Here is a 26,344-nt window from a genome sequence, read left to right as displayed (position 1 = left end):
ACGCCATTCTCCTGCCTCAGCCTGCCAAGTAGCTGGGACTACAGGTGCCTGCCACCAGGCCTGGCTTATTTTTTGTATTTTTAGGAGACGGCGTTTCACCGTTAGCCAGGATGGTCTCGCTCTCCTGACCTCGTGATCTGCCTGCCACGGCCTCCCAAAGTGATGGAATTACAGGTGTGAGCGACCGTGCCAGGTCAACAATGTTTTTAAAGGAGTTTAAAAACATATGTAAGTGGCTGGGCGCGGTGGCTCAGGCCTGCAATCTCAGCACTTTGGGAGGCTGCAGGCAGCAGATCACGAGGTCGGGGGAGCCAGACCATCCTGGCTAACACAGTGAAACCCCGTCTCTACTAAAAATACCAAAAAAAAAAAAATTAGCCAGGCGTGCTGGTGGGCGCCTGTAGTCCCAGCTACTCAGGAGGCTGAGGCAGGAGAATGGTGTGAACCCGGGAGGCAGAGCTTGCAGTGAGCCAAGACTGCACCACTGCACAGAGCGAGACTCCGTCTCAAAAAAAAAAAAAAAAAAAAAAGTAAGTATATACATGAATATGTTTACAGATATACGTGTAAATGCAAAGAAAAATGACAAATGTCCTATGGGGTGACGAACAAAGTTTAGATAATGAACATTCTAATTTTTATTTTTAAAAATTCTATACAGTTTAAATTTGTTAAAACTTTTGTAAAGAAAATAAACTATATAAAATAAGTAAATTTACAAAATCATATATAAAAGTAGGTATCAAAAGATCTCAATTCATTTTTTTCAAAAAGCATAAGAACAGAAAAATCACCAGTAAAATGTAAGAATCATCCTATAAATACAGACACATGAAGGAAGAAATAAGTTTTTTTCCAAAACAATTCAATCCATTTAAAAAAGTAAATAATGACATTCAGTTTAAAGTCATTAAAAAAGTGGAGATCCTGTTTACAGTGTACACACCTTGGTTGTTTTGTAGAGACTTTATTTTACCAGTTCTACATGGATTTAACTGAAGAACTGATGCAAGTTCACATCCTCCATGGACTGACCTGGTTTGTATTTTTATTGGCTCATGAGAACCAGCACCCTAAAACACAAATAACTGTTAGCTCTAAATGAAATCACAAGCTACCATTTTAATCAAAATCCTTGAACATTTAACACAAACCTTCATGTCATCTAAAACATTCTCAGTCTCCAAACTTTCACGTGGACGTAGAGGAATTTTGAAGACAGCATTTTCTTCTTTTATCTGTAATGCTGGTTTATTGTCTGGAGAGAATTTACTCAAGGGCTGAAGGATGATGCATTCCTGTAAACAGGGTTCCTCTGGGGAATCTTTGGGCAACGTGCAGTTGCCATCCGAGGCCTTACGGCTTGAGGAAAAGCCCTTTGGAATGGTCTTCAAAGCCTCATAAAGAGTCACTTGCCTAAATTTGTTTTTAGAAGTCTCACTTCCTTGGCTTTTCTCTTGACGCTGAATAGCTGAAAATCTATCAGACAGATCCAGAGGTTTATCCATCACAGAGTCTCCATTCATGGAAAACTGATTATCCATTGGAAAAGGGAAAGCATTTTCCTTATCAAAAGAAGCTTGGGGGCAGCTTACTTCATGTTCACTTTCTTCCTCAGTTTTCTTCCTTTTGGATGTTCGGCCTCCCAATGATTTCAGGGGCTCCAAATGTTTATCGGAGTTAGAATCTTTAACGTACTCAGTCCTACCCTTCTCACCTATGGATTCACTTATATTTTTATTTATAAGTATCTGTTTATTAGACGATGACTGGATAATGATCTTGTTCACTTCAGACCCAAGACTCTGATGTGTGAAAAGGGCACTATCTTCAGATTTTGATCTAGTTTTCTCTAATCTAGATACACAAGTGTTGCTAAAAGGGAGTGTTTTCAGATGTTTTTTTCCCTCAGGCTGTAAAAGAGAAGGGGACAAACTTGTATTCAAATCTAAACCACTTTTGATACTAGAGGTAGCTCCAAATACAGGAGATGACACTCGAGTAGGTAATTCTTCTTGAGGAGGAGTCTTTGAAGCAGAATCTGAAAATCTAAATAAAGAGTGATAACAACTTTTTAATACAGAATTAACAGTAAGGTCTTATCTACCTCTTAGAGGCAAATGATTAACCAAAATTTAAGACAAGGTAGAGCTTTTGGCTTCTCTTCATTTAGATGACAAAAGAGAAGGGGAAAAGCAGAGAAAAATGACATAGGAAGTATTTCTCAATATCATAATATTCATATTTAAAAAATTTTTCCTAAGTACTTTAAATCACTTTATTATACAAAAAATCATCTTTTGCCAGGCACGGTGGCTCATGCCTGTAAATCCTAGCACTTTGGGAGGCTGAGGTGGGCAGATCACTTGAGGCCAGAAGTTCGAGGCCAGCCTAGCTAACATGGTGAAACTCCGTCTCTACTGAAAATACAAAAATTAGCCAGGTGTGGTGGCACACGCCAGTAATCCCAGCTACTCAGGTGGCTAAGGCATGAGAATCACTTGAACCTGGGAGGCGGAGGTTGCAGTGAGCCAAGCCTAGATGACAGAGTGAGATTCTGTCTCAAGAAACAAACAAACAAACAAAAATCATATTTTAATAAATTCCACTGAGAACCTAAGTTCTTTTGTTATGAAATTTTATCATGAGTAACTCCAAGAAACAAAATTCTTACACTATAGAATTCAACATAAATTAAGATTCAGCCTGTCTCTAGCAGAGGAAATATCCGTAGAAAGAGCAGTAAGTTTAAGTTTGAAGATGTGGGCTGGGTGAGATCTCTGGCTCTACCACTTAAATAGCTATATGGCCTTAAACAAGACATCTAACCTTTTTGGAGCTGCATTTTTGTAATCTGTAAAATAAACCAAAAAATGAGGGTAACAAAATCTACTTTCATCAGTTACTAAGATGACAGACTGTGATATACATATCTATATATCTAAAAACCGAAAGCTCTTTTAAAAAGCAAAATGCTACATAAATACAGGTACAGTGGCCCTCCTTATCTGTGGGTTCTGCATCTATAGATTCAACCATGTGGCTAGAAAATAATTTGGGTAAAAAATCCAAATTTCACAACATTCCAAAAGGCAAAACTTGAATTTCCCATGTGCCAAGTACTATGTTGAATCTTTGCAAATGGACTGATAGGTAGGCATTGTATTAGGTGTTATAACTAATCTGGAAATTACATAAAATATACAGGAGGATGTGCACAGGTTATACACAATAATGATGGCCATTTTATGTAACGGTCTTGAGCATCTTTGGATTTTGGTACCCACGGGGGAGGGGGTTCTATAACTAATCCCCCACTGATAATCATGGAATGGCTGTATTATTAGTTAATAGATATTCTGAAATTGGTAAAAATGAGATGCAATACAATCTTGGAAGCTCATCCAAGCTTCTAGATGCATTTTGTAGAACATCCAGTTTTTGGAAATATAAACCCCAAAGGGATGGCTGGCTCTTTAAAGGAGCAGAGTGACAAGTACTGGGAACAAGTACTGCTTGACAGAAACACAGAAAGTAGCTAAAAATGATATCCACCTTTCTACTGTAATGCAAAAAAGCTCTCAATTGGTCAGAAACTAGGGAGACAATTTTTAAAGTAAAAATGTATATAACCAGAATAACCAACTATATGTTGAAGGAGAGAAATGGTTTAATTATATGGAATTCATTGTAATGGGATCTCACCAATAGCTTGTAAGTTTTCACCAATGTGCCCATGATTACCTTAAACTATCTTCAGTATTTCTTGTAGATTCCTCAAAGGGCTGTTTCTTGTGATCTCCTTCCAGACAGTGGTAGAGCTCATCACCAAGGGGGCTCATAGGACCTTGAGTTTCCTTCAAGAGTAAAATAGGAAGCACACCCATGTAATGGGATTTGTTCATTCTTAAAAAGGGATGAAGTACTGATATATGTTACGATGCAGATGAACCTCAAAAATATACTAAGAAGCCAGACAAAGGCCATATAATGTATGATTCCATTTATATGAAATATTCAGAATAGGCAAATCTATAGGGACAGAAAGCAGATTGGTAGTTGACAGAGGATGCAAGTGGGAGGTGGAAGAATGAGGTGAGGAGAATGGGGATACACGATTAATGGGTATGAGGTTTTCTTTGAAGGTGATAAAAATGCTTTGGAACTGAATAGAAGTGATAGCTGCATAATATTGTGAATGTACTAAATATCATAGAGTTGTACACTTCAAAATGATTGTTAATTTCACCACAATGAAAAATATGAAGCATATTCTAAGTTTAAAGAGAAAAGCATCAGTGTCTTACATAAGTATATTCTACTACTTGCATATAAAACTCCAATTCCAAAAAACAACATTAAGATGTGCAGAAGGGAATAGAGATAATTATTCATACTGATAGGAGATGAATTTAAAATAATCCTTTACAGAACAGTGCTTCTCAATCTTTAACATGCATACAAGTCAACTGGAGATCCTGTTAATGCAAGTTCAGTAGGTCTGAGATTCTGCATCTCCACCAAACTTCAAAAGTGATGCAGATGCTGTTGGCCCATGGATCACACGTTGAGCAGCAAGTCAATAGATTTCAGCTCCCTCAATCTATTTGGTGTCTAAGCTATGACTTGCCAGGTTTATGGGTAGGAGGGAATTAGAAAGTATTAAAACGCATTCAAAGTTCAAAGGTTAAAAACTACCCATTATCATTTAAGAATGAATTTAAAACTAGAAAGGACAAACAAATCCATATGTAATGAAAAACCAATTCAAGTTTTAGAAATTCAACAGCAAGACAACTTAATAAGAGTACAGCTGGATGTGGTGACTCATATCTGTAATCTCAACAACACTTTGAGCAGGAGGATCTCTTGAGGCCACGTGTCTGAGATCTGTCTGGGCAACACAGTTGAGACCCCCATCTCTACAAAAATAATTAGCTGGGCATGGTGGTATATGTCTGTAGTCCCAGCTATTTGGGAGGCTGAGATGCGAGGATCACTTGAGGCCAGGAGTTTGAGGCTATAGTGCTCTATGATTGTGTTTGTGAATAGACACACACTCCAGTCTGGGCAACACAGTGAGACCCTATCTCTAAAAAATAAAACAAACAAAACAACAATTCTGAAATCAACCTAAAGGTTTAGGTCTATCTCTTAGATGAGGGCAAGGAGGGGGCATGAGAGAGGGGGAAGTGAAGAAAGTGGACAAAATCTCTATGCCGTGATTACTCCCCTAAATTTTGACTCAACCCATATCCCAAGAATTCTAGATTCTAGATTTCTGAGACTGCTGGGCTGGACAACAGAAATAGGACTTTCTAACAACATAAGTTTTGTTTTAGGCCTTTACTCAAGATCTTTAGATAAAATAATTCTCTTGCTTAATTCTCTAAGAACTGACCTAAAAACATACAAAATTAATTCATGTTATTGCCAAACTAAACAATTACTTACAGATTCTTCCTGAACACCAAGTCCAAGTGTTTCAGCAACAACTGTAGCTAAATTAAAAGATGACTTATCAGGGGTACAGCTGCTTGTTCCATGTGTTTCTAAGAATAAATAATAAACCATTTTAATAAATAATAAAACCAACTTTACAAAACTGTAGAAGCTAGACATATTAAAATGACAAAAGAGAAAGGAAAAGGCTCATACTTTGTAAGATGGCACTAGACCCATTTTAAAACTCTGTGCAAGAAGTCCAATATACCTACCATAAATGGCAATAAGTTGCAGGTCCATGCATGCTAAAATTTTCCAAGTAAATTTTATGTTTTTCCTAAATGAACTGAATGTAATAGGTAATTTTTCTTATTGCCACTGGGGAAAAAAATCATAAAATGGATTTACAGTGGAATTATTGTGACTTATGTTACAGCATGAATATCAAACTGTATGTACAATATCTTTCATGAAAACATACTTTGTAGGAGAGGTTGTCAGCACTGCATGTTTCAGGTTAAGATAACACATATTCATAAATCACCTATGTTCTAGTATTTTATAAAGGTTTAACTCAAATATTTATGGAGCACTTATTATGTTCCAGGTATTGTGCTAAGCACTAGATGAAAAGAAAAGTTCTTGTTCTCAAGGAGCTTATACAGTTGCAAGGTAAAAAGAGAATTGCAACAGAATGTGATAAACATATTATAATAAAGGTACATAAAAGGGGTGATTCAAACATAGAATAAGGACTTCTAAATCTCTTGGGAAATCAAGGAAAGTTATAAGTGATGCTTAAGCTGACTCGAGAGAAGGAAGAATATGTCAAGTTAACTGGACTGGGACAGAAAGAATTCTAGGTATAATTAAGGGTCTAGATAAGTGAAATAAAATTGCTTGTTTGGGGTTTGCTATGCGTGGTTTGACTGCCAGAAGTCAAACTGCAGAAGATGGGAGTAGGACATGAACCCAGTTAGGTTGGTTAGGGGTCAGATTATGCTAAGGAGTTTCAAATTTATCCTGTAGACAATGAAGAGATGTCTAAGAGTTTTAAATAAAACAAATGCAATGTGTGGGCTGAAAAGGTATTTGTGGCTGTGACACTCACTAGGCAAGAAGCAATCACTAATAGGCAAGAGGACTAATTAGATTACTAGAACATGTTGTCTTGATGAGAGATGTTAGTAGCCTAAACTAGTATAATAGGGGCACAGAAGAATATGTAAAACAGATATGTAGGAGGTGGAATCAGTAAAACTTAGAGGCTGTTGAGAAAAAACAGATGAAGCAGAAATCTAGGATGACTCAAAGAGGCATGTATAGTGTCATTCACTGAGATTGCAAATGCAAGGATAAAGATTTAGTTTGACAGGTTAAGTGTCAACTGTAGACATGCTGAAATTGAAGGATATCCCTGTAGAGATATCCAAAAGCAGGTAGATACACGGGTTGGGAATCCAGGAAAAAAGTTGGACAGAGATACCGGTTTGGGATTTATTAGCATATGAATGAGAGAAGACTACTGACTCTAGGTGACATTCCTCCAGGAAGAGATAGAAAGTGAGGCCAGGTACAGCGGTTCACGCCTGTAATCCCAACACTTTGGCAGGCCGAAGCAGGTGGATCACTTGAGCTTAGGAGAGCGAGACCAGCCTTGGCAACATGGTGAAACCCTGTTCTACAAAAATACAAATATTAGCCAGACATGGTGGTGTGTGCCTGTAGTCTCAGCTACTTGGGGGGCTGAGGTGGGAGGATCACTTGAGCCTGGGAGGTTGAGGCTGCAGTGAGCTGTGTTTGTGCCACTGCACTCCAGCCTGGGTGACAGAGAGAGACCCGGTCTCAAAAAAAAAAAAAAAAAAAAAAGAGAGAGAAAGAGAGAGACAGAAATAGAACAGGCACAGTACCATATATTTTGGAGAACAGCAACACTGATGACATTTACAGTCAGAAGCAGTTCAAGTGTAAGCAGTAACAAAGGGTTTGTGAACGCATTCTCCTCTCTTCAACTCCTGTAAGTCTCCCTCCCTTCCCCTATACCCCGCTCCTCTAGCACTTTTCTCTCCCCTCCTTTCTTCCTTCCCTCCCCTTCCCTCTCTCTTCCTCTCTTGCGGGTGGGGGTGGGAGTAGAATCCATATTACAGTGAGTTGGAGTGAATGGGAATTAGGAAAGTAGAGATACTGAATATAGACTTTAATACTTTTTCACCTCTGAAGAGACGCTGTAGCTAAAGGTGGAGATTATTAAAAGTGGGGTTATTTTTTAAAGATGGAAGATAACATATACGTGTATATACTTAAAAATAAGACAGCAGAGAAGCTGCAGATACTGTATAAGGAAGACAGGACAAATAATGGAGCAAAGACCTGGTAGCAACAGAAGAGAATTGGTTCTAGAGAGCTGAGAAGCAAGGATCTGCTGCACTCAGTGTTATATCCCTAGCACCTCAGTGTTATATCCCGAGGACCCGGAGCCTCCATGCACATGCACACATACTCATGGACAGACAAACAGACACATATGTTAATATTAAATGATTTGTAGCTTTCAGAATGTAACTTTTACACTATTATAAAATGAATAAGTGATTAACCTTGACCAACCCTTACAACTGGGCTCTGGATCTCATCTCCTCTGACCTTTTTAAGGATGTAGCAATTGTTCCCTCTTTCTCCAGAATTATTAATTTTCTCCTCTTTACTTGATCATCCTATCAACATAAATATGTGCTAATCATGCTATAATATTCCATCTTGAAAAAATCATCCCTTGACTCATGTTCTTCTTTAGCCAATGTCCTGTTCTCTCCTCCTCTTGACTGTCAAGTCTTGGAAGACTTGTTTGTATGTGCTCTTTCCACTTTCTCTGTCCTTAGTTTCCTTTGAACATGAGACAGATCTCAGATGGTCACCATTACACCTTAATAGTTTTTATCATGTCACTAGTTCAACACTCAATGATCTCCATGCAACCAAATCCCATGGTCAATTCTAAGAAGTCTTCATCTTACTTGACTTATTAGCATTGTTAAACACAATTGACCACCCCTTCGTCCTCTCTCCACTTGGCTTAAAGGACATCATTTTTAGTTTTCCTATCTCATTGGCAGCTCCTTCTCTGTTTTGTTGGTTCCTACTCATTTTCACAACCTCAACAGCTACAATCTTTTCTCTAAGGGAGTAAAACTGGTTCGGGGCAGGCGGGAGCAAAAAAAACCTTACTATGTATAAAGCACAGACATACATGCATACACGTATCACTTAAACAGATATACAGTATATCTGTAGTACTAAAACTCCAGTAGGGAAGGGATTGGGGGGAGGGAGAAATGTCTAAAAAAGCTGGGGTGGGGGTTCTTCAACAAAAGAAAAGTTGAAAATCATGGCTTTACGTAATGAAGTTCCTCAAGGCTCAATACTTGGACTTCTCATTCCCTTCTATTATCACTTGCTTGGTAATCTCATCTAGTTTTATGGCTTAGATGCCATCTGCATGCTGACAACTTCCATATGTGTCTCCATCCTAAACTTCTCTAAATTCTAACTCACATCTACTCACGAATCCAAACTCTACCTGAATGTTGAGTTTGCATTTCAAATAGAATATTCCCAAAACGAAACTTCTAATTTCTACTCACCCCTGCCCCAACCTATACACCTGTGGCTCCCAGTCTCTTCCATCTCAGTAAATGCTAACTCTATTTTTCCTTTTGTCCAAACCAATCTCCCCTTCACTCACTCTGCTCCAGCCACACAGGGTTCCTTAATGTTCCTCAAACAAACCAAATGCCATCTTCACTGCAAGGCCTCTGGGCTTGCAAATCTCTCTGCCTGGGTGCCCGTCTCCCAGATAGCCACGTGACTCACTTCCCTCCCTCAGTCCTTATGCAAACGACACTTTACCAGTGAGGCTTTCTAATATCCCTTCTTACCCTGCTTTACTTTTCTTCAGAGCACTTGCTTCTATCTGACATAAATTTTATTTCTCCCTCAACTAGATCATAAGCTCCATGAGGACAAGGGCTTTGTTTTATTCAGTGCCTGGTATACAACAGATGCTTAAATATTTGTTGAATAAATAAGTAAATTACAGTAAAGCCTTCTTTACTTAAAATTATTAGTAATTTATATTAATATCATCAGGGATATTTATATGAACTAATAGGATAACATTACTTTCCAATATGAAAAAGATAGTAAACTAGTAATATAAACAAAATTATACGGAAAATACCTTTAAAATATTGTCTAAGTTAGACTGTGGGTCACTCTTACCCACCAATAACCACAATTTAAACTTGTAAAGTAATCTCAGTATCTTGCTTACTGGCCATTGGAGGTTGACTTTGGTCATAAGTGTCAGCTACTAGAATTTCATTTTCATTAGGATTATGTTGTGGATGAGTTGAAGACTTGGAAACTTTTCTCAATTCTAAGGGGAGAAAAAAATAAGAGATTACATAATAAACAATGATGAAAAGTATTATCAAATTATTTTTATTTATTCATATTTAAAATTTTAATGTATTATCTGTATTTAAATACAATATAAGTACCATTTTATTGACATAATTATTGTATTCTAAGAAGTAAGCTCCTTTAATTTCACTAAGAAACAAAGCAGTTTAAGTTAAGACATTGGGAGAGAGGGGACTAGAACAGACAGCTTCTTCTGACCCAAACTGCCCAGAGTAGTAACATTTTAGTGTTACTTTTCTTTTTTTATTTGTTACACATCAGCAGGTTAATTTAAAAAGGTATACTGGGCTGGGCACAGTGGCTCATGACTGTAATCCCAGCGCCTTGGGAGGCTGAGGCAGGAGGATCTCTTGAGCCTAAAAGTTCCAGGCTACATTAAGCTACAGATCACACCACAGTACTCCATCCTGGATGATAGAGTAAGACCCTATCTCAAATAATCAATCAATAAACAAATGATTAAGCAATCTAATGTATACTATATCATTTATCTCCATGATCTTTCAGAGTTTTTATTTTCAGGAAGGAAACTCTGAAGCATGTGTTATCAGAAATCACTCCAATATTTAAAGATTTAGTTCAAAGAGAACCAAAATAAGGACAAAGTAAAGTAAAACAGTTTTACTATTTGTAACTTGAGAATAATATTAAAAAGCATTATAAACCTTACAATAAGTAAGCAAGGGAAGTTAGAGAACAGGACTAATTAGTCATTAAAGCATTTTAAATTATATTATTATTATTATTATTATTATTATTTTGAGATGGAGTCTCGCTCTGTTGCACAGGCTGGAGTGCAGTGGCATGATCTCAGCTCACTGCAACCTCCGTCTCCTGGGTTCCAGCGATTCTCCTGCTTCAGCCTCCCGAGTAGCCGGGACTACATGTGTGTGCCACCACGACCAGCTAATTTTTTATATTTTCAGTAGAGACGTGGTTTCACCATGTTAGCCAGGATGGTCTCGATCTCCTGACCTCGTGATCTGCCCACCTTGGCCTCCCAAAGTGCTTGGATTACAGGTGTGAGCCACCGCGCCCGGCCTTAAAAGTTATTTTAAAATCATTTGTATGGCTCAAAGTTATCGTACATCTTAAAACTAAATTTCAGATTCCAAGTAAAAACTGATCAGAACAAGATTAAAGCAAGTGAATTAAATTTCTAAATAGTTATATGCTGCTGTCATACAAAGAAGAAATAAACCAGAAGCATTTATATTGGTTACAAAAGACTTTCCTAATACAGAATTATTTTCTAGATATCCTTATATATGAATTTAAACCTGATCTAAATTATGCAGTGATTATCTTTAATGATTCATGTCCTGTCTGATAGCAAACTAAAAGGTCAACGGATATTCATTTTAGATCTATGATTTTACATCTTAATTTAGCTCCTATTTAAGTGTAGGATTTTTAACAGTTCTTTTGTTCTCCACTAGATGGCGATACAAAGGCTTATAAAATGGGGTAAAACCGCCAATGTTCCAACATCTAAGAATAAGATCTGCTTCTTTGTTTAAAGGCATATTTACTGTCAACAATTTATTTGTATTATACAAATATAGAAATCTGTATATATCCCCCGCTCCCCATGCTTTCCTTGTTCCAAATAGTTTAGGTTAAAAATTAAAGTCTTTAATGTTTGCTCTATATTAATACTAAAAGTAATACTTGTATCACGGCACATAACAAATTTTGGGACTATGTGAAAAGGCAGTTTTAAAGCATTTAGCAGAAATGATAAACTAGGCTAGAATTAGAAACATGCTACTGAAAAGTCACAAAGTGGACACATTATAACATCATTTCTTGATTACCACTAACTCCTACAAATTACAACAAATAAAAATAGCCAGTTACAGACAGCTCCAATGGCAGGAGTACCCACGTGGCAAGACCTGGAGAGTACGAAAGTTCAGAGCTAAGAAGATCTGTATTTGAATTTTGACTCATCTACATGATAGCTGACCTTGAGTGAGTTATTCAACCTTTCTAAACATATCTTTCCTCATCTATAAAACAAAAGAGCTGATAGTTATCTCACAAGCCTGTTACAAGAATTAAAACATAGCAATAATATATGCAAATCACTCAGCATAATACCTGGTACGCAGGAGGTAGAAATTAACATTAAGTTCCTTTCCTTTTTCCTTCTATCCCCCTTGGATATATACACATAGGAATATTTTTAAAATAAAAAGAAACTATTTAACTATATTTATAAAATGTGGTATATTTACATGTCATATAGACAACATGTATCTATACATAACACGGGCAGAAAATGCCTTCTCGGTCACTTTATGAATAGAAGTTAAACTCATAGTTGTACCATGGGATACCGGAATAGTGACTATTTTCTTTCCACTAGATCGAACAACGTAAAAACTAGTAGATGAACACTGGTTTACAAAACCAGAGAACGAAAATACAACTCCAACTCTGACGGAGTCTGGCTCTGTTGCCCAGGCTGGAGTGCAGTGGCCGGATCTCAGCTCACTACAAGCTCTGCCTCCTGGGTTTACGCCATTCTCCTGGCTCAGCCTCCCGAGTAGCTGGGACTACAGGCGCCCATCACCTCGCCCGGCTAGTTTTTTGTATTTTTAGTAGAGACGGGGTTTCACCGTGTTAGCCAGGATGGTCTCCATCTCCTGACCTCGTGATCCGCCCATCTCGGCCTCCCAAAGACAACTCCAACTCTTACCATTTGCACACACAGAGTGCTCCAATTTAGTATGTGTTTGTTCTATGTATCGGACATGGGGGTTCTCCTTTCTTCGTAGCCGGTTAACGCCAGAAAATGAGAAGGCTGTTATCGGTGAATCTGGAATAACGTCTTCCTCACATTCAAGCTCAGCTGCTTGATGCTGTTGATCATTCCTAGAGAAGAATAACAGTGGAAAGAAAATCAATTCAATGAGTATTAAAACATTTACTACACGGCATGGAGTTACAGTAGAACACAAACATGAAGCTCTAAAGGATGTAATCCCTTGTAGCTAATGTTCCAAACCTAAGCAGATAAGTACACAAATGATTACAGTACCCAGTGGGGAATACTATTGTGAGAAGTGAAGTAGACAGTATAGTCAGTAGCACTTCAGGTGAAATTAAAAGTATTTCCCATTACAGACAAGATCAGGAGAGAATTCAGTTTGAGGACAGGCACGTAGTACTGTGTACTTATGTTGGAGAAGGGAAAGCTGGAATTACATGAAGGAGAGCCACAAGCTAAGTGTGCACATAATGTAGAAAGCAAGAGGAAAGAAATTAGGGTTTCAGAGCTTGGATATAATCTGACAATCTAACAGTATTGTGCAAGATTGGGACATAAGGACAGGAGGCAAGGAAATCAATTAGACAGTGGCTGTAATAGTCCAGGCAAGACGCTGTGTCTGTGGTCTGAACTAGAATATTTTAAGTACATATGGAAAGGAAAGAACATTAAACATCGTGGTAGTAGAATTGGCACGCTTGACAAATACAGGATGAGACCACTAACACTGATAACAACCAATATTTGTTATGTGTTTACATTGCCCGGCACTATTTAAATTATCAGTTTAATTATCACAACTCTGTGAGGTATTATTACTTTCATTTCACAAATGAGGAAATGAAGATATAGAAGTCATCTACTAAAATAGTAACAGAGTCAGGATTTAAATCTCAGCAGTCAGACCCTAAGGGCCCTACTGTTAACCAAATGTGTTATTCATAGTCTACAAGAAGGCTTCAAAATTGAGTTTCTGTTACTTTTATCTAGGCCCCCTTATAGTCTACTCTCAACAGCAGTCACAAGAGTCCTATTATGACATAAGTCGGGGCTGGGTGCAGTGGCTCACGCCTGTAATCCCAGCACTTTGGGAGGCTGAGGTGGGCAAATCACAAGGTCAGGAGATTGAGATCATCCTGGCCAACACGGAGAAACCCTGTCTCTACTAAAAATACAAAAAATTAGCCAGGCGTGGTGGCAGGTGCCTGTAGTCCCAGCTACTTGGGAGGCTGAGGCAGGAGAATGGCGCGAACCCAGGAGGCGGAGCTTGCAGTGAGCCAAGATCGTGCCACTGCACTCCAGCCTGGGCAACAGAGCGAGACTCCATCTCAAAAACAAACACAAAAACAAAAAAAAGACGTAAGTCAGGCCAGGCACAGTGGCTCACACCTGCAATTCCAGTACTTTGGGAGGCCCAGGCAAAACCCTACTGCTACAAAAAAAACATTAAAAAATAAAATTTGCTGGGCGTGGTGGCACACGCCTGTAGTCTCAACTACTTAGGAGAGTGAGGTAAGAGGGCTGCTTGAGCCCAGGAAGTTGAGGCTGCAGTGAGCTAAGATCATGCGACTCCACTCCAGCCTTGGCAACACAGTGAGACTCTGTCTACAAAAAAAAAAAAAAAACAAAAAAACCAAAAAAAACCCACAACCACCAACCAAAAAGACTTAAGTCATATGGATGAAATTTCATTAAAACCCTGTCACATCTGCTCATTTCACTGAGAACACAAGCCAAAGTCCTTTGATCCATGAAGACCCTACATGACCTGATGGTGCCCCTCCCATCTTTCCTCTCTGAGCTTTTTTTCCCTATTATGCTCTACTGCTGACACACTCTCTTCCTTGAGGTTCCTCAAACATACTGAGCATACTCCCACCTTAGGTTCTTTGCTCCAGTTGTTCCACCTGCTTGGAATGCTCATCCTCAGATATCCAGATAGCTAATTATCTCTCTAATCTCCTTCAAGTCTGCTGGAATTGTACTGTTTAAAATTGCAACCTCCCTTCATACACCCTAGTACTCCTGTTCCCTGTTATTCTGCACTATAAACTTTATCCACAGCATTTATTACTTTCTAACATAGTATGCAATGTACTCGTTTTTATTTAGATTTTTTTTTGAGTCTGAGTCTTGCTCTATCGCCCAGGCTGGAATGCAGTGGTACAATCTCAGCTCACTACAACCTCTGCCTCCCAAGTAGCTGGGATTACAGGTGCGCAATACCATGCCTGGCTAATTTTTGTACTTTTAGTAGACACGGGGTTTCACCATGTTGGCCAGGATGGTCTCAAACTCCTGACCTCAAGTGATCCGCCTGTTTCGGCCTCCCAAAGTGCTGAGATTACAGGTATGAAACACGGTGGCCAGCTGCAATTTATTGTATCTATTGCTCACCTGTTAGAATATAAGTTCTAAGAGGATAGGATCTTTGGTTCATTGATGAATCACAAGAGCCTACACTGCAGACATATAGTAGGTATGGCACAAACATTTGTTGAGTGAATATGAGACATTCCCAGATTCCACTAGAGAATAAATGTGTGTGGATCTAGGCATACGTTCTTGCCCAACTCAATTCAGGATCAATGGTAACTGAAAGATTGGGTTTGAACTGAATTGTGAATGTTGAGTAAAAATAAAGTTAATTGATTTTCCCACGTCAAACCATTACTAACCTTATTTGCCAACCGTTACCAGTCTGTCAGACATCTAGGCTTTACATGACCAAATCAGTCTGTCCTATTAGACTCATATCAACTTGCAATACTATTTCCAAATAAAAACTTACATAGTGAAAACTGTATGAAGTATGACCAACAGAGATTTTTTAAGAAACATTGATTGGAAGACAAAGACTAATTTTTCCCAACAAAGATTTACACTTTAATTTCCTGAATGATACCAATATTATTTGCAGGCTTTAATCCTATATTTTATACCAAGGAACAATCTTTAGAGCTAATATCTAATTATTTAAAATTTTATTTTTATGTTTTTGAGACAGAGTCTCTTTCTGTTGCACAGGCTGGAGTACAGTGGTGTGATCTTGGCTCACTGCAACCTCTGCTTCCCGGGTTCAAATGATTCTTGTGCCTCAGCCTCCCGAGTAGCTGGTACTACAGGTGCACGTGCAACCACACCTGGCTAGTTTTTGTATTTTTAATGGAGACGGGGTTTTACCATGTCGCCCAGGCTGGTCTCAAACTCCTGACCTCAAGTATCTGCCTACCTTAGCCTCCCAAAGTGCTGAGATTACAGGCGTGAGCCACTGTGCCCAGCCAAATTTTATTTTTAATTGACAAAATAATTGTATCTACTTACTGGGTTCAACAAAATGTTTTGATACATGTTTACACTGTAGAATGATTAAATCAAGCTAATTAACATATATCACTTCACATACTTATCTTTTTCTTTAGTAAAAACATTTAAAATCTAGTTGGCAATTTTGAAATATACAATCATTTATTAAGTCACCATTCTGTGCAACAGATCTAATATCTAATTTTTAATCTCTTCTTGTAATTCTCTTATTCTGGAAAAACAGTAAGTTAAAATCATATGAGAAAGGCTTATAAATTAATGGAGTGTGAAATCTATCAGACCTAGCTTTAACTAATCACGTCACAGCCTGCTTGCCTATTAGTCATAAAAATTCAACCTGAAACATGAATGAGTCACGAGAAGAAATTGATTTCCTGGCAGAGTCAATGTGGAAGTAGCTGGGATCACAAAAGGAAAAAACAAAAAAACAAAACTAGCTCTAACTAGAGGTGCCCAAACTAAGTAAATGAGTGCTGGCTTTGTCTTCCTTTCTCATAAAAGGAAAAAAGAAAACTCCATACGTTAATCAAGTTCATTCTTTAAAACATTAGTCACACTGATTTTCTGAGAAAAGGAAAGAGTTCACGCCACAGTTTTTGGTTAAATTAATTATGCACACTTGTCCTCCTTTCACTTTTCCTTCTGATGGCTTGAGTTGTTTGATTTGTGGACCCCTGCTCCCTATTAAATTCCTGTCAAAACTGTTTTAGTTGGTTTCTTCCCCAAAGACCTATAATTATGGATCTGGGGTTTCCCTTCATGAGTCTGTAAAAAAGTTTTAAATATTCAGCTTTTTTCCTTTTCTACTCTGAAGAACTTACATTCCCAGTTAAAACATAATTTAACCTTAACGAAGTAATGTTATAGCCATCGTAGAGGAAGTGGCAGTACTGCTTCACTGATCAAGCTATACCTAGAATATTGATTTCTTAATTCAGATATTGACAAACTAAAACATTTAAAAAAATTCACAGTTTGAAGAGTCAAAGTAATGCCACATGAATGAGCAGAGGATATTTAATGCCACAGATAATGAACAGAGGATATTTACTCTAGAGAAAACAAGACTCAGGAGGGCCATGAGAGCTGTCTTCATGTATCAAAAGAGTCGTGAAGTAGCAAAGGAGAACAGACTTGTTTAAGATGGTCCCGGAAAGCAAAGTCATAATCAAGAAATATAACTTATAAGCAGTGTAATTTCTATAAACTTAGAAAGAATTTTCTAATAATTCTGTCTCACTAAATTTAAATAGGCTTGGGAAACAGTAAACTTCTACTAGACGTGTTCAAACAATAGCTATTTGTTAAAGAAGCTGTATAAGGAATTCAATTTAGAAGAGAGTTGAATGAAATGAATTCTACAGTCCTTTGAAGTTACATATAGAGACTCCCTTGACTTTCACTGATCCATCACATCTATTTTCCAAAATGAAGAGAATGATGACCTCAATACCTAGCTTTATATACATTTTTAACTTTACAGTGGCAAAATTTTACCAAATAATTTTGGTGTCACTAATAACCAGCCTACCATATAAGCCATCTGTAATATCAAAACTAGCTCAGAAGAGTCAGAGTTACTGCATTTAACAAGCAGAAATATAAGTCAAATAATATTTTCTTCTAAAGTTCAGGGGAATTTCAGGCACAAATAGCATAACATGACAGTGGTTTAGGTGATCAGAGAAAATTAGGTTGCCTTTACAAGATGATAATTGCTTAAAAAAAAAAAAAAAAGACTGCCGAGCAAAAGGTAATTTATTTGCCACCAGGCCACAAAAGATGTTGGTTCATGAGAATCACAACTATCTTAAATTTCAGATGAGAATAAAAGACAGAATCAGATCTCCTATACTCTTTTGACTAAGCATGTCCTAAATAAACATACATGCCTTAGGCTCATCTATATGATTATTCTTTCCTGTAGTTTCAAACTTTCACACCTTCACTTCTTTTCTAAAATATGGGTGAGTTTCAACGGAAAAATGTATGTGCTTGATAACACTAAAAATAAATTATAAACTAATTAGAATTCACATGTCTACCAATCAAATGACATGATATAGTTTCAACCGAACTTATACACATTGGTTTTTGAGGCAATTGTCTATCTAATTCTGTGTTAACTTCTACACACTTGGTATCTCATCCTTTTGGTACTCATAAAGATCAAGGCTGATGTGTTCAAAATACCATAAGCTACGTACATACATAATCACTTCACATAAATTAATGTAGGTCAACAAACCCTTATCTGAAATCCTTGGAAGAAGATGGGATTCTAAATTCAGATTTTTTTAAAAAATGAAAGTAATACAGTAATGCAGAACATATATACATAATTACATAACAGCTCTAGTGGAGTCTGAAGCATCATCCTGTAATCAAACACATTGATATTTTCACAGCAAAACATATGAATCCTCACATGAAGTGAGATAAAGACTATAAACAGCATTCTGTCATTGCAGTGGTTAGGTTGTGAATAATATCTCAAAAATAACCTTTTGGGTTTTGGAATTGTATGTAACAGATTGTGGATCTGTGTCCTGTGTTCTCTCTTCATTATACAGCATTATTAAAATTAGAAAGTGCTGACATTTTCTTATAAACATTTATAACATCAGTCTGATCTCATAGGTTCGTTTCCTCATCTGACTATTATCTCTCCTCAAAATTCCCTTTTGCTACCAGTATTCAGTAGACCGATCACACGGGAAGAATATCAGAATTCTACTGGATATCCATTATCCTAAAATAATTCTGGTAAGAATAATTCTACTTGTGAGATGTGTTAATACAAAAATAACTATTCTAAGCCAAAATAATATGTTACATCTACATAGTTTTGCCGAAGTTTTTGCAGATGTCTACTTAAACGCAACAGGATCTTTAGGAACTCTATGATGCCATTAGGATTATCTTGAATCTTAAGTTTTCAAAAATAGTACATAAGCTTTATATAAATGGGAACTAAAAGTTTGTCACATCTCCGCTCTGCATTAGTCAGATCATATCTAGAAAAATGTTCTTTTTTTTGAGACAGTGTTGGATAATGGAAAGAAAAGAGGTTTTTCAGAAAAAATATGGGTCTGAGTGACAGTCCTATTACCTACTAGCTGTAAAATGATAGGCAAGTTATGTGACTTTGTGACCTTTGGTTTCCACATTTGTAAAGTGGGGATAATAAAACTACTTTGCAAAGTCACAGTGAGAATTAGAAATAATAAACATAAAACACAAGAGGAAGTGGCACACAAGATAAAAGTTACTGTTTTTATTCTTTAAGAGAAATGGGGAGAAGAGGGAGAAAAACAGAGGAAGGAAGAAGTTCTATAGGCCTGAGTACTATATAAGATGAAACACTTATGAAGCTCTGGGACAGGGCTGGAAGGGAGCTAACAAAACTCAAACATCTGTTTGAAATATAAGTATTTTAACAATGTATTATGTATAATACATCATTATAAAAATTAAAATGTTTTAATTACAATGTTGACACTTTATTCAAGCACTAATCTAAGAGATGCAGTCACACTATATTCTCAAAACACAAAAATGTAGTGATTTTCTTTGTATTTTTTAACTGCAGAACACTTCATAATTTTAAAAATGAAATCTGCAACTCTTACAGTATCTTCATGGTTTGTATAGCGAAGTAAAATAAAACAACAAGGATGGGGGAAAATACTTACTCAATCTTCTGCTGGAGTTGTTCAGAAAGCTTTTTATTTTCTTCCTGTAGAGTATTCCTTTCATTCACTTAAAAATAATTCGAAAAAGAAGGCACATAATATATTTATATTAACATCTATGTCAGGCTTTCAAATATGTCAGCATGTATGAAGAAATTAGTACTTCTAATCCTATATCATAATGTTTATTCAGGGTTAACACTAGTGTGCAAAACTAATTTGTTACTAGGTAGGGGGTACTACATCTCACACCGTGCCAGTTCCATGTAACTGATTAACTGATAATTTTATGTAATGCTTGCAGGCAAATGAGAGTACTTAATGTACTAGGGAGTATAATTATTCATACTGAGGACAAGAAAGCATTCCATCTGGTTACTCAGTCCCACTAATTTCAAATACCATTTTAGCAAGAGTCACTTATCTTGAAATTAATTTGATCATAAAAATAAAATAGGCTGGGCGCAGTGGCTCACAGCTGTAATCCCAGCACTCAGAGGCCAAGGTGGGTGGATCACTTGAGGTGAGGAGTTCGAGACCAGCCTGGCCACCATGGTGAAACTCCGTCTCTACTAAAAACACAAAAATCAGCTGGATGTGGTGGTGCATGCCTGTGATCCCAGCTATTCCAGGTGGAGGCAGGAGAATCTCTTCAACCTGGGAGGCTGAGGTTGTAGTGGTCCAAGATAGCGCCACTGCACTCTAGCCTGGGTGGCAGGAAGAGCCGCAAAAAAAAAAAAACCACCAAAACCGCTGAATATCAGCGTAATTTTTATAACAAGCACATTTATCAAATCAAATTTTCTTCTTAGTCACACTCTACATTTCATGAATAATTATGGTATCAGTAACTTAAATATATCCATTGAAGCACTATCTGCTTGTTTGAATCTCCACCAAATTTTCCTATCTATATTTATTTAATTTATAAAGCAGAAATCCAGTTTTGGGCTGTAACTTCTACTGGAACCAGCATAAAACTCTCATCAATGTTTAGTATGATGTCACTGCTTAAGCATGTGCTTTAGTAAAAGAAGTAGATCCCAGAAATCAAGTCGCAGTAAATACAATGAACTTTTACCAAAGAAGGTTAATCATATTCTAAAATTTGTTAATAATTTAGTGGTTTATAAATCTAAACATATTTTCTTACACTGAGTAAATTTTCTGGACTATCTACAACATGTGAGGTTATTAAACTACTTTTGTGGAGGATCCAAAAAAATTAAGATATAGACAGTGACCTAAAGCAATGTGCAGTCTATCAAAGGAGACAAGATATTACATAAACATGTTTTATAGGTTTAAAAGTGACAAGGGCATTCGAGAAGTACAAATAAAGTACCAAGGAAATTTCTAAGGAGAAAGAGGTTACTTTGAGCCCTTGAGAAGATCAGGAATGCATTCATCAAAAAAAGGGCAACTGAGCTGGACAGGAGACTATTCTACAGAGAAAATCAGTGGAACAAAGAAAGACTGGGTATAATAAATGGTAGGAAGCCTTCAATAGCAGGTTAAGAAATTAAAACTTTATCTTACAGATTACCAGGAATCATTTTTCATAGATGAATGATGGGAAGACTGATTTGTTAGTACATATAGTATATACCAATGTGAAAAGAAAATATGGACAAGACAAAAAGTCAGGTGGTCTTTAAAAGAAATGAGTATCTGGACCTATGTAGAAGTGGATAAATAGGAAGTAAAGACCAGTACAAGAACGTAACAGAGGCAGAATCAGTAGTATTTGGCAACTCATCCTTTGTAGGGTTGACAGAAGTCAAAGATGAGCTTAGATTTCTGATTAAGATGGTTTACTTGATTTTCCCTCTCCAAATCCAAATAAAATGATAACACTCTAAAATAAGTCTACTGGAATATTAAAAAGCCAAAAAGGGTGTCACTAACAGATCAGAACTATAAAAAATTTCTGAATTATTTAAAAATAGGCTCAGGTTGATGGTAAAATCCAACGGAAAAGGGTCTTTAAAAAAGGGAGTTTTCCCAGCAGAATCTCTTATCAATTCTAGTACCAGGGCAGCATGGCCCACAAACTGCTAAATGGGTAAACAAAGGGTGCCTAATAGTTGCCCTTAGGCTAAAGTCATGAGGATAGATCTCTAAAAGTTTTGACACAGGAGTCATTAATAAATATCGAGACAAGAAAATCAGAGCAGTGCTTCCAAGTAACTTATGGTAGACACAAGAGAACGTACTTTCACACTCAGAAGGCGAACTATCCATACAGAAAAGGTCTCTAGCAAGGCGTATTTCCCTCCCATTTTCAGTCATTAGAGTAGGGTCCCTGTAAGATTTACTATCAGCAAAGCAAGGATTCTCCCTTGAGCTAATTACAAGATAATTTTACTTAAAGGTAATTTTTTTAAACAAGTGTCTAGCTAAAAAAAGAGAAAACTACACAGAAATGAAATACTGGGCAAAAGCAGCATGTAAGTGGAGAAGATCAAAGTTAAGTGCTTTAAAATTCTTGTATTATTCAGAAGAGAATTAAGATATTAACTTTAAAAATGCATATAAGGCGGATCAACTGAAGTCAGGAGTTCGAGGCCAGCCTGGTCAACATGGCGAAACCCCATCTCTACTAAAAATACAAAAATTAGTTGGGTGTGGTCACACGTGCCTATAATCCTAGCTACTGGGGAGGCTGAGGCAGAAGAATTGCCTGAACCCAGGAGATAGAGGTTGCAGTGAGCCAAGATAGCATCACTGCACTCCAGCCTAGCGGACAGAGTGAGAATCCATCTCTCAAAAAAAAAAAAAAAAAAAAAAAAATGTAAAAATGATTCAAAGCATCCTAGTTAATTCTTTGATCTTTTTTTTTTGAAAGAGAGTCTCACTCTGTCGCTGAGGCTGAAGTGCAGAGGCGCGATCTCGGCTCACTGCAATCTCTGCCTCCCAGGTTCAAGCAATTCTCTGTTTCAGCCTCCTGAGAAGCTGGGATTACAGGCGCCTGCCACCATGCCCGGCTAATTTTTGTGTGTGTGTGTGTTGTTTTTTTTTAGTAGAGATGGGGTTTCACCATCTTGGCCAGGCCGGTCTTGAACTCCTGACCTCGTGGTCCACCCGCCTCGGCTTCCCAAAGTGTTGGGATTACAGACGAGAGCCACAGCGCCTGGCCTAATTCTTTGATCCTAATAGAACCTCGATAGCAGAAAAACTGAATGGACAAAATGATATTTAAATGTACACTCCCCAATTAAAACATTAACATATCAAGTCTGTCTGTTTTAGAAATTAAACATTGGGGCTGGGTGTGATGGCTCACAACTGTAATCCCAGCACTTTGGGAGGCCGAGGTAAGCGGATCATGAGGTCAGGAGTTCAAGACCAGCCTGGCCAATATAGTGAAACCCCGTCTCTACCAAAAATATAAAAAATGATCTGGGCGTGGTGGTGGGTGCCTATAATCCCAGCTACTTGGGAGGTTGAGGCAAGAGAGCTGCTTGATAGAACCCAGGAGGCGGAGGTTGCAGTGAGCAGAGATGATGCCACTGCACTCCAGCCAGGGTGACAATGTGAGATTCCGTCTCAAAAAAAAAAAAAAAAAAGAAATTAAACACTGGTTCACCCTAGAAAAGCTATCAGTAAAACTCACTACCTGAACAGATGCTAAGAATTTTATAAATTCACAATTAAGCAAAACTTAGCAAAAGAGGCACAGAAGGAAATATCCATAACTTAACTTCACGTATCTACTAGAAGGCCATAGCACACTTAAATGTAATATAGTCTAGTCTTTCATTATGTATCAACTGCTATTCTGGGCAGTAGCCTAAAGTCCCTTAGGCCAATAAAGTATGTAAAGAAAAACAATCACCAAAAGAAACTAAAAATAATTGAAAGAAAAGATGAAATTGTCACTATTTGCAAATGATATTTTTACCTAGACAATCTGCAGCAAAATAAAGCTAATGAAAGAAATCCTTAGTCATCTTCCAACAATGGGGGTGAGTTGGAGGGTCAGGGTGGTTCCTGACTAGCGAGACTGAAGCAAAAGTTATTGGGTGGATGTTCGAAGAAGCTTTTTTTTTTTTTTAAGACTCTCCTGGCATGCTCATTTCAGCCTTTTGCTGCTGCTTCTTCCTTCTTGTATGAACGCAGTCACGAAGCCTGAAAAAGTACCTGCCATCTTTTGACCATGAGACAATAAGCTTGAGGATGAATGCCTGCAAACTCTAAAGATGGTAAATTTCTACTTCACATTCCATGTTAAAAATTCCAGATGGATTAAATATGCAAATTTATGTGTGTGTGTATACATACATCGTATGTACAAAAATTGGAGGTAGAGAAAATTGGAGGTATTCTTGGGGGTAGAGAAAGCCTTCCTAAACAAGGTAAGAAAATATACAAAACTTCCACATGTCAAGTAGTTAAAAATGAAGTCAACAGGAAGCAAGGTAGAAAATATATGCACAATATATCCACCAAAGTGTAATAATCCTTCCATAATATATAAATAACTCTTAATTAAAAAATACAAACAGCAAATAGGGCAATTTAAGACTGGGCAAAGAATAAATAAGCCATTCACTCAAGAAGACGATCATATAAAATAATACTTGACTGGAACAGTCACAGGGAATGCCAATTTTAAAAAGGTATAATTCTTCACCCACTAGATTGATTATTATTAATACATTTTTGCCCAAATCTGAAGAGGATGTAAGAAAACAAAAATTCTCAAACATTCAAACAAAAAGTTGAGTAGTCCATTAATGTGACAATAGCTAAAAAATTGACACCTATACTACGGCATACAATGCAGCCATTTAAAAAAATGTTGTCTTATACTTTAACACCTAGACAAGCTTTTTTGCTTGCTTGGAGTTTTTGGCTCTATTTTAGATAATGTTGCTGGAAATCTATCAGATATGTAGACATTACTGGAGATTATTTCCAGTAGTACTAACAATAATATGACTGTGGATCTCAACTACAGTTGGCCTTTTGTATCTGTGAGTTCTGAATCTGTGGATGGAAAACATTTGGGAAAAAACAATTCTACAAAGTTCCAAAAAGCAAAACTTGAATTTGCCACACACTGAATACATTTAATTCACACAAATGAAGTGATGTGTAGAGACTGCACTTGGTATTATAAGGAATCTAGAGATGATTTAAAGTAGGCAGGAGAACGTGGGTAGGTTATATGCAAATACTATGTGACTTTATATAAGGTACTTGAGCATCCAAGGATTTTTGTATGTGTCACGGTCCTGGAACCAATACCCTACAGATGACAAGGAACAACTATATATTTATTGAGATGTAACAGTTTTCTACTCATTGATAATATTCTTACATTCCTAAATAAATATATGCACATGTTCACCCATATACACCATAGAATCTATAGACATATTAACATGTAAAGACTTCCAAGACATAGTCTAAAGTGAAATAACACATTAGAACACAAAGTATGGTATGATCCCATTAAAATTAAAAGGAGAAGGGAGGGAAGTGGGGTCTAACAAGGGACAGAGACAGAAAAACCTGGACCTGGATAGATATGTATCAGACTATTAACAGTAGTTACCTCTGGGAGCAGAATAAAGTTATATTCTTTCTTATCTCTTTTTAAAACAATGAACATATATTCAATATTCTTACTTGAATAACCAGAGGATAGCAATATAATTAACAGAAAAAAATAGAAGACAGAATTAGTTTGGAAAAGAAGATAATTAATTAGATTTTGAATATATTGATTGTGAGCTGCTTATGGGAAATCCAGGTGATGGTCACCCAAAGAAATAAATAGTTATAAGAGAGTAAGATTAACAGAAGTATTAAAAGAATAAAAGAAGGCAGCTAAGAATGTAGAAAAACTCTACACTCAATAGGTAAGGAGAATAAACTGAAAATAGTATACTTATGAAAACAGTATGTCATAGATACCAAGAGAGAAAACTGTAGAACACTAAATTGTCTGCTTTGTATTTAACTTTACTAAGTATTAAGGTTACATGAAATAAAGATAAAACCAAAGAAGCAAATATGGACATGTCCAAAAAAAAAAAACCTGCTTCTTGTCTTAGAACTGATGACTTTAAGACCAATGTGGACAGTATTTGCACAACCTTTCTGTATCCTATTTCTTACTAAATTAAGTAAGAGATTAAATCTACAAAAAGTACAAAAAAGGACATTTGAACTTTTACTAAATAAGAAAAAATACATGTAAACAATCCATTTAATTACAATCAATTTACTAATAAGTCTTAACAACAATACATTATATACTTTAAATAATTAATACATGAAGAAAGGAAACTCACTAAGTTCTGTAATAAGTTTAAGATTCTGCTGCCGGATATTTTCAAACTCTTGCTGTTTTTTCCGCATATGTTCTTCAGTTACTGCACAGCGATCACATAATCCTGCTCTTAACCTATGAAACAAAACAAAGTATTTTTCATCCACTAAAAGAGATTTCCTTCTATTTGAATTCCAAGACTTTTATGAAGATTTAAGGAACTGACTTGGCAAATACTGGGAAAATCAACTAGATTAATGATGTTGTTATACCTTCAACATATTCTTATATAGGAAATCATGTTATACCACCATTTTCTTCAGATTGCAATTCTAT

The 26,344-nt window shown here is 36.9% G+C and overlaps 1 protein-coding gene across 7 annotated transcripts in view; it reads right to left on the bottom strand.

The window, feature by feature from the left end:
- Positions 1-26,344, bottom strand: part of RBBP8 (RB binding protein 8, endonuclease) — a 118,153-nt gene that overhangs the window by 31,094 nt on the left and 60,715 nt on the right. For all 7 annotated transcript variants that reach the window (XM_031658735.1, XM_031658734.1, XM_031658736.1 and 4 more), the window contains 8 exons: positions 26,031-26,143; positions 19,726-19,792; positions 12,632-12,807; positions 9,776-9,880; positions 5,455-5,552; positions 3,745-3,857; positions 1,155-2,049; positions 947-1,073 (listed from right to left, as the gene is read on the bottom strand). In XM_031658735.1, the coding sequence (XP_031514595.1) occupies positions 947-1,073; positions 1,155-2,049; positions 3,745-3,857; positions 5,455-5,552; positions 9,776-9,880; positions 12,632-12,807; positions 19,726-19,792; positions 26,031-26,143 (1,694 nt within the window). The remainder of the gene's footprint in view (positions 1-946; positions 1,074-1,154; positions 2,050-3,744; positions 3,858-5,454; positions 5,553-9,775; positions 9,881-12,631; positions 12,808-19,725; positions 19,793-26,030; positions 26,144-26,344) is intronic.

The sequence above is a fragment of the Papio anubis genome, chromosome 19 (genome assembly GCF_008728515.1).
Source record: "Papio anubis isolate 15944 chromosome 19, Panubis1.0, whole genome shotgun sequence".
NCBI lineage: Eukaryota > Metazoa > Chordata > Mammalia > Primates > Cercopithecidae > Papio > Papio anubis.
This window is presented reverse-complemented; position numbering and strand designations above follow the sequence as displayed.